Source organism: Lampris incognitus, chromosome 2 (assembly GCF_029633865.1).
Source record: "Lampris incognitus isolate fLamInc1 chromosome 2, fLamInc1.hap2, whole genome shotgun sequence".
NCBI classification, from domain to species: Eukaryota; Metazoa; Chordata; class Actinopteri; order Lampriformes; family Lampridae; genus Lampris; species Lampris incognitus.
In genome coordinates, this window is record NC_079212.1 from 127,606,324 (window position 1) to 127,616,145 (window position 9,822).

Sequence of the window (9,822 nt, forward strand, 5' to 3'; positions counted from 1 at the left end):
CATGCCACCCCTCCCCCCCGAACAGGCACCCTGACCAACCAGAGGAGGCGCTAGTGCAGCGACCAGGACACATACCCACATCCGACTTCCCACCTGCAGACACGGCCAATTGTGTCTGTAGGGATGCCTGACCAAGCCGGAGGTTTACACGGGGATTCGAACTCCGATCCCCATGTTGGTAGGCAACAGAATTGACTGCCACGCCACCCGGACGCCCCAGTTGAAACTCGGTTGACTAAAGACAATGCCGATTTGTATGAATTTAATAAGGATAAGCATATATATAGCTGCAGAGAAAACTAAATGGGTGGGGATGTCTCCTTATATCGCAACCCTAGCCTGGTCTACATAGAAAGATATATTGAAAAGTATTTTACCCTTTCTGCTGAGGCTGTGATTGTTGAAACCTGCCAGACCATTATTGCATGCATCTACAGATCGCTTAGCTCTAGTTTGTCTGTATTCAATAATAACACACACACACACACACACACACACACACACATATATATATATATATATATACACTGCGTGCACAATTATTAGGCAAGTTGTATTTTTGACAATTAATTTTATTTTTTAACAACTACAGCGCTCTCGCTCAATCCAAAATGTTAATAAAGCTCAAACCTGAATATTTAAGAAAGTAAAAGTCAGGTTTTGTCTTTCTTAAGAGAATATCTCAGTGTGCACAATTATTTGGCAAATATTGGTGCGCAGAATTATTAGGCAACTAAATGAAAAACGAATATTTTCCCATCTCGTTTATTTTCATCTGTTAAAGTGAAAATAATGAACAAACAACTGAAAATTTACAAATAAACATTTCTAACATTTCCACAAAAAAAATCTGACCAATATAGCCACCCTTCTTTTCAATAACCGTCACAAGCCTTCCATCCATGGAGTCTGTCAATTTCTTTATCTGTTGACAATCAACTTTTTGTGCAGCAGCAACCACAGCCTCCCAGACACTGTTCAGAGAGGTGTACTGTTTTCCTTCATGGTAAATCTCCTGTTTAAGAAGAGCCCACAAGTTCTCAATAGGGTTTAAGTCAATCCAAAAATCTATCATATCAGTACAGTCAATTAAAACACAATTTAGAATCATATACATATGCCACAAGACAGGCAACAGAAGGCTGGTTTTCACTCCCCAAAGCAAACACAAATATCCTTAAAGGCACAGAAGTATATAGAGCAATGAAAACATGGAATTCTTTACCATCGTTACTGACTAAATTAACACAGAAAACAATGTTTAAAAAGTAAATAGGTAAACACGTAGGAACATCATATTTCATACATATTAATGTTATTCTCTAATGTATGTCCTAAGTTTGCCATTTGTGTTGACTGTACTGTTAAATGTATGTTTTAAATGTGGACCCCAGGAAGACTACCTGTGCTTTAGGGCACAGCTAATGGGGACCCTAACAATAAACAAGTCATTTATTGTGTTGTTAAGCTGTTTCACGGATTGGTTAAGTGTTTATTGGTGCTGATGCAAATTAGATGTTCATGTGTTCAAATGTCCTTCTAACTGAAATGTTTCAAAGGTATGTACAGTATTACTTAGCATGATAATGAGCAAGTTGATGGATAACGAATTCATAAGGTTAAAGGATAAACAAATCAGTGACACTGGTGTTCAAGTAACAGTTGCCTATAAACATTTGAATGTGAAATATGCTTCAATCGTTTGCTTATCTCTCTCTCTCTCTCTCTCTCTCTCTCTCTCTCTCTCTCTCTCTCTCTCTCTCTCTCTCTCTCTCTTTATGTGGATTTGTGTGTATAGATACTCCAAGCTGTCAGACCCAGCAAATTGGCTTAAGATCAACAGGACAAATGGTCAGATCACCACCATGGCCCTGCTGGACAGAGAATCCATTTTTGTCAAGAACAATGTGTATGAGGCCACATTCCTGGCCTTCGACAATGGTAAGTCTGGTAAGTCAGGATGAGTGTGTATGTCGTGTTGATGTAAATAGTATACGTGGGTAGATTGGTAAGCTACAAAAAGCATCTGTTCTGTTGTGTGTGCATATGCGTCTCCATCCATGTGCGTGTGTGTGTAGGGGGGGTGTATTTGAGAGGGTGGAACAGAAAGTGCATTCAAGCATGAGCATAAGTGGTTTGTATATTGACGTTCCTTTTCCCCCTGCATAGAAAGGAAGACGCATATCTCTCAATGAGTGTGGTAACAAGTGAGTGAAGCCCAAGTTCCTGCAGCAATTTAAGAAATCAAACTATAAAGCACTACTAGCAGCAGGGCTTTGTCTTTGTATTAGTAGGAGGAACCTAGGTGTTTCTGCGCCAATGAGAAATTAGCACTTTGGTTTGCGAGGGGAAAACAACGATGTTGCCCTGAAGCGGGCCGACTTAAGCTCAACAAAGTGTTGACTACCTATTGATTCTGCAGCCTGGTGTCAACAAGGGGATATATTCTACTTTGATTGAAACTCTCTTGACTTATTCTACTCAAGCGAAGCGAGAGAAGCAACAAAGCACCCAGCCAATCATAACCGACAAGTCAGTCGATGGGTCTTGAGGCCCTGGGCAATAGACCTTTACATAGTTGATGCACCAACACGCTCTGCGATGGAAAACAAAGTAGAAACTCTGTGCCGACGAGCTGCTGGTGTAAACTCCATGTGTTGCACTGCTTCAGTAATTTAGCACAGGCCTCACTCAGTCTTGGGCGTTACAGCAGTCATTTGAATATCAAGGCTGCAGTGTATCCTTGCAGAGTCTGTTTATTGGACAGGCTAGTGTAAACACTTGCCCTGCTGCCATAGTTTTGGGTTCTTGTGTTATTATAAGCCGACTACTGCAGGATGATTATAATTATTACCTGAACACGTCCACCATTTCTACTTGGTCAATGACAACCATTTTATAAAATTTCCCCGTTATCATGAAAGGAATTCAATTAAAAATTGCTTCCTCTAAAGAATTCCAGAGTGCTTTGATCATTTTAATTCTGTCTATATTTTCACCTTGGTAATTTGAGCCACCTCCGGAGTATGAAATGAAAGAAACAGCTTTTTGTGAAGCTGCTTATTTTGATTGGTTTTGCTTAGGCATGATCTAAGGTAGCACATTGTGTTTGGCGCTTTGGTAGCATTTATAGCTGTGTACTGACAACTTTGTTTGTTCTTGCTCTTTTAATCTTTTAGTTTCAAGCACCTGCTCTTGAACCTATCATCTTTCAAAAAAGTAAAGCTTTTGCAACAGGGATGGATTTGGATGTCGAGGTGCTCTAAAACTTTTTCAGACAGAGGACCCAATCTGATTAATAAGTGTTTGCATTCATGTCTTTTTTTTTTTAAATCAAGTTTAAAGTATCGGCCATGTGCATGTGGTTTATGGTTTCATCTATAATCGCTGCCACCAAAGCAGACAAATAATATCTCATTGCCAATTTAAATGCATTGCAGTTAACATATGTAGCCCATTTGAGATTATTTTTGTTTTTCTGTTTACAAAAAAGGGTGGTGCAGTGGTTAGCTCAATTGCCTCACAGCAAGAAGGTCCTGAGTTTGAACCCTGGGGTTGTCCAACTTTGGGGGTCATCCTCAGTGTGGAGTTTGCATGTCCTCCCCGTGTCTGTGTGGGTTTCCTCCGGGTGCTCTGGTTTCCTCCCACAGTCCAAAGACACGTAGATCAGGTGAATCAGCCATACTAAATTGTCCCTGGGTGTGAATGTGTCAGCCCTGTGATGGACTGGCAGCCTGTCCAGGGTGTCTCCCCATCTGCTGCCCAATGACTGCCGGGATAGGCTTCAGCGTCCCGCCATCCCGTGACGCTAAGTAGGATAAGCAGCTTGGATAATGGATGGATGGAGGTTTACAAAAAAATAAACATCTGAATCCAATATCTATCAATGACCCAATGACTATAGTCTCTACCCAATGACTCTGGTCCGGTCTGGCTGGTGATAATAAGAAACATTGAATGCGTTTAGGTGACCTTGTAGTGCTGGATGCTGCAGGGTTTACTTTCCGAGTCATCTTCTTCAGACTCTTGCAGAGTGCAGATGGGAACGGTTCCTACATGAGAACTGTTCTTCCCGATGCCACTCTTGCCTCCACTCCTTTGAAAACTCTCTGCTTGAGACTGAGCGAATAAAATATTTACGTTCTTTCATTTGTTCCAGTTATTTTGTCTGTGAGCTCCAGTGCAAATGTATAGTGTTGTGCCAGCGCATTCAACCCCTGGTAAACAAACACTCACTCCTTGCATTTGTCTCTATACCGGCAAAGGGCTGTGGGTCCCTGCCATCTCGGTTTAGGACATGAGTTAACCAGAAAAATTGCAATTCAGAGGGACGATTTGTTCTGCTCTTTTCTGTAGTTTCCTTGCTGCTCTCGCTCTCTCTCGCTTTTTTTTTCTTTGAAACTTATTCTTTATTTGGTTATTTCTCACATCCCGTTTTACATCAATAATATTTCAACATAGATTGACAGTTTCCTTTACAAGGGGTTAGAATATTTATAAGGTCTTACGTATCTGAACAATCCAACATGACAATATGTATAAAAATAAATCAAAGCAAATTGAAATAATCATTCATTCATCATTCATAATGATAACACAGAAAATTACCAATGTAAATAACACAAACATACCAAAATAAGACTAAACATGGGTTATATATAAGTTCACCTTATGTAGACATACTACATATTCAGTCCAATACACATACAAAAGTATCCATTTTATTCATCAAAAAATAAAATGTCCTGTTTATTTTGTCTGACTTTAAAGAAGTCATGTTAGACTACCTCAGGGTATCACCTGCAGTCCAGTTCCTTACCAAGTATGTGATCCTTCTATTATGCATCCCAGTGTGCCCCCATTGCCTCCATTAGTGGTGACCGTCTTTCTATAGAAGATTTCCTCTGTAATCATAGTATATATGTATTTTTTTTTTCATTGTATAAATACTTAAGCCATCTTATTGTAATTGCTTTCTTTGTGACTGTTAGTAATATTTGTAAGGGATACATCCTTTTCTTACCATGTATTACATCCAGCTTCATCCCAAGAATTGGTTGCTCTCTTTTGAACTCCCCTCTTCTTGCCCCATCTCCATCCTGCCGCCTCAGTTAACTGTAAATCTCACTCTGCTCCTCTCTCGCTTTTGCTTCGTGCCCTGCCCCCTTTTGATCATCTCATCCTCTCCTCCTTTCTTCTTGGTCCTTCTTCCTCTCCCTACGCTCTCGTCTTCCTTCAGGCTCCCCCCAGGCCAGCGGGACTGGAACCCTCCAGATTTACCTGATCGACGTGAACGACAATGCTCCGGTGCTGATGCCGCGGGAGGCCCAAGTCTGCGAGCGTCCTCACCTTAGCGCCAAGGTCAACATCACAGCATCAGATGCCGACACCGACCCTAATGTAGGGCCCTTCGTCTTCGAGTTGCCCTCCTTTCCCACTAGCGTCCGCCGAAATTGGACAATTTCTCGTCTCACTGGTAAGGCTCCGTTTGATTTGGGCCTGTTTGGTTGTTTTTACTTTTGTGTTGTTGTACAGGTTCAATAATTCACTTCATGGGTGAATGGGGTAGCGTAGCGGTCTATTCCGTTGCCTACCAACACAGGGATCCCGCGTGAAATCCCTGTGTTACCTCTGGCTTGGTTGGGCATCTCTACAGATACAATTGGCCGTGTCTGCGGGTGGGAAGCCAGATGTGGGTATGTGTCCTGGTCTCTGCACTACCACCTCTGGTTGGTTGTGGCGCCTGTCCGGGGGGGGGGGACTAGGGGGGTTAAGCGTGATCCTCCCACGTGCTACGTCCCCCTGGCGAAACTCCTCACTGTCAGGTGAAAAGAAGTGGCTGGCAACTCCACATGTATCGGAGGAGGCATGTGGTAGTCTGCAGCCCTCCCCAGATAGGCAGAGGGGGTGGAGCAGTGACCGGGAAGGCTCGGAAGAGTGGGGTAATTGGCCGGATACAACTGGGGAGAAAAAGGGGGGTAAAAAAAAAATCCAAAAAAAAGAAAAATAATACAATAAAAATAATTCATTTCATTGTGATTTAGTTGCTTTTCTTCAGCTTGGAGGATTAGCTGTTGACATTCATGAGTGAAAAATCGCCTTAATTTGTTCGTATAGCTGTGGTACACGATTCATATATGCCAGGGATATTTCCATTGTCATGTAGTCGGATGTGATTCATCAAAACGGACGGCTTTTCCCAGATAAATGGAACAATGCGGAAGCAAGAACTGCCAACGACAAAAAGTGGATGTATTGGACATCATCAAGAGTAAACAAAGGATTGTTTTAACCCACGTCCGAAGTTTTGGCTCAAAAGACAATGTCCCAAAAAGCTTACTGCGAGATAACCTGCTACCGTCCGATGTTGACGTATGATCTGTCATTTGTGATAAATGGGACCCATTCATCTCCCTGTCCCCCAAGCATCCGATCTGTCAGCTAATCCACACAGATAGATACGTCACAATAGTTGTCTTGAGGATGGATCTGATCTGGATTTTTCTGCAGCAGAAACTCTTGTCTTAGCCTGACTGACTGATAGATGCTGAGGTTTATGTGCTCTGTCTCTGGATCCCAGCTCACATTCATATATGTCAGAATCCTGCCAGTATGTTTTGGTACACAACTGTTTTCATTTCAAACGTCACTCACTTCACACCCTCACATGGTGTCATGCCAACATGCTATAAACTTATTGAATTGAATTTTGTAAAACACATGCTGCCTAGTTATTTTTTCTTTTTTTCCTTCACTTTGTTCTCTTTCTGCCCCCCCCCCCCTTCTCTCCAGGTGACTATGCCCAACTAAGGCTGAAGATTCCCTACCTGGAAGCAGGGGTGTACGACATTCCTGTAATCGTGTCTGACTCGGGGAACCCTCCCCTGTCTAACCGCTCCATTATCAGGATCAAGGCGTGTCCCTGTGACGAGAACGGAGACTGCACCACCACGGGAGCCGTGGCTGCTGCCGGCCTCGGCACCGGGGCTATCATAGCCATACTCATCTGCATCATCATACTGCTCAGTGAGTGGGACACGAACCAGGGCAAATGTAAAAAAAATCTATAAAAAAAAACACTGCATGTTTTTTTTTTCCTGCTGTTTGTCTCTCCCCAATTGTACTTGGCCAATTACCCCACTCTTCTGAGCCGTCCTGGTTGCTGCTCCACCCCCTCTGCCAATCCAGGGAGGGCTGCAGGCTACCACATGCTTCATGTGGAGTCGCCAGCCGCTTCTTATCACCTGACTTTAAGCAGTTTCACCAGGGGGACGTAGCGCATGGGAGGATCACGCTATTTCCCCCAGTCCCCCCACCCCGAACAGGCACTCCAACCGACCAGAGGAGGCGCTAGTGCAGAAACAAGGACACACACCCACATCCAGCTTCCCACCCGCAGACATGGCCAATTGTGTCTGTAGGGATGCCGACCAAGCCGGAGGTAACATGGGGATTTGAAGCAGTAATCCCCGTGTTGGTAGGCAATGAGATAGACCGCTATGCTACCCAGATGCCCCACACTGCATATGTTGATACATTATGCAAACATGTAGATTAGTCAATTTTCAGTTTTCAAAATTCACTCTTGAGAAGATTCTCTAAAAAGAATGCAGAATTTGTTGCTTTGGAGCAAAGCACTCACATTTAGAGAGTTTTGGAAAGTGACCACTTTTTAAGATGTGGTATAAAACATAACATTGTTGTCAGTAGCAAAATTTTTGTCATTTTTCAATATTTGATACTTACATTGAACTCACAGTTCTGGTTTTCATGCTTACTTCTTGAATTTCTTTTTCTGTATTAATTTCAAGTTTCTCGTGAAAATCTTTTTTCCAAATTCAATTTTTTAAAATTGTCTTAAAAGCTAATCAGACAAACAATATAATATACAAACACACACACCACACTCACATACAGTACACACATGCAATATCAAACAATCACTGCACATTAAACACTTAAACCACAGTTCCTCACAACATCGGTCCTGTTGCTGTCATTGTGGACCCCCCAGTACAGCTGTTTTGTTGGTCTCTCGTATCCCATCACTGAGATCCGGAACAGGTGAATGTAATTAATTACTTGGTAGAAAACAAAAATAAAACAGCAGTACTCAGAGGTCCCTTGACCAGAGTTATGGACCAGTGCAGTATAACAGCTCTCCCATTTGTCCTCCGTCTCATGCAAACTCGTATTTCGATGGCGTGTTTCTTCCAGGCATGGTGCTGCTGTTTGTGGTGTGGATGAAGCGCAGGGAGAAGGAGCGTCAGGCCAAGCCCCTGCTCATTGACCCAGAGGACGATGTCAGAGACAACATCTTGAAATATGATGAGGAGGGAGGAGGAGAGGAGGACCAGGTACTTATACAACGTACACATCTATACATGTGTAAAATACTTCTCTATGTTCTCGCTTACTACTTCAAATATCCATATGGTCAAAAAATAAGACAAAACTCATAGGTACAAGCTTGTGTGCAAAACACCTTTGGAAGTACATACACATCCCACGGTCATTTGCATAGCAGTATCAGCAAAAAAGGCATCATCATCCCTCAAAAGAATCAGGTTGTTTATACGTAAACACACGTCTACTACCAATCCTATCTTTAAAACAAGGTAATGCTTGAAGTTTCTTCACATGTGAGTGGACATTTTCATATATTTTACTGTGGTTGTTGTGATGATGATGGTGGTGGTGACGATCATGATGATGATATTAGGGTAGTTAACCATAATCATACAACAACACCCTTTTGGGGTTAACAATAAAAGACAGCACATATGCAAAATTAAAAATAAATGACAATCAAATCACACAAACTGACATTAACTGACCTTCTCTCCATGCCTCCCCACCCCCACCCCCATCCAGGACTATGACCTGAGCCAGCTGCAGCAGCCGGAGTCTCTGGACCACATCATCAATAAGCCTGCAGGGGTGCGCAGGGTGGACGAAAGGCCTGTGATTGCCGAGTCCCAGTACCCTGTCAGGCCTAGTCTGCCTCATCCCGGAGACATAGGAGATTTCATCAATGATGTACGATCCCTACTAGAGACACTCAATAGAGAAATGCACTTTCCTCATTAAAAACAAAAACGTTCAAGTAAATTATTTTTTCACCCCACAGGTTTTAGCTTATCTCACTACAAACAACAAATTGTAGCAATGTTCCAGCTTACCATGTCTACAGAGAAAATGTAATACAAATTTTTAAAGTTTCCTTCAGGCCGGAAACTAAACACACTGTTCATTTCACCCTGTATGTGTAACTGATAGAATAACAAATGCTGTAACTTGGAGTGAGGATTCACTCTTCCTCCATCTCTCTCTCTCTCTCTCTCTCTCTCGCCATCTATCTATCTCTCCCCGCTTTCTCTTTCCAGGGCCTGCGGGCAGCCGACAACGACCCCACAGCCCCTCCATACGACTCCCTGCTGGTGTTTGACTATGAAGGCAGCGGCTCCACTGCCGGCTCTGTCAGCTCACTCAACTCCACCAGCTCAGGCGACCAGGACTACGACTACCTCAACGACTGGGGCCCTCGCTTCAAGAAGTTGGCTGACCTCTACGGCGGAGGCGACGACGACTGAGAGAGGGAGGGGGGACTTCGGGCTGGGGCTGGGCTGCAGTGGGGGGGTCAGGAGAGTCGGGGTTGGTCTTGGACGGATGCTCCTGAAAAGCACAGGCAGGACCCAAAATCATGATATCGGTTTAGTGGCGAACATGTGAGGACAAGGCCCTTACCCGGGCTGTGTTAGTCTGAACACAGTAACCGAGCCCTCAACCCACAAGTTTCACTACAATGCAACTTTGGGCTTT

At 43.3% G+C, this 9,822-nt stretch overlaps 1 protein-coding gene across 1 annotated transcript in view; it reads left to right on the forward strand.

The window, feature by feature from the left end:
* cdh4 (cadherin 4, type 1, R-cadherin (retinal)) overlaps positions 1-9,593 on the forward strand; it is a 107,115-nt gene extending 97,522 nt beyond the window's left edge. Inside the window, exons 9-14 of the mRNA XM_056273451.1 lie at positions 1,799-1,941; positions 5,240-5,476; positions 6,793-7,026; positions 8,218-8,357; positions 8,875-9,039; positions 9,387-9,593. Coding sequence (XP_056129426.1) covers positions 1,799-1,941; positions 5,240-5,476; positions 6,793-7,026; positions 8,218-8,357; positions 8,875-9,039; positions 9,387-9,593 — 1,126 coding nt within the window. The remainder of the gene's footprint in view (positions 1-1,798; positions 1,942-5,239; positions 5,477-6,792; positions 7,027-8,217; positions 8,358-8,874; positions 9,040-9,386) is intronic.
* Positions 9,594-9,822: the final 229 nt, after the last annotated feature.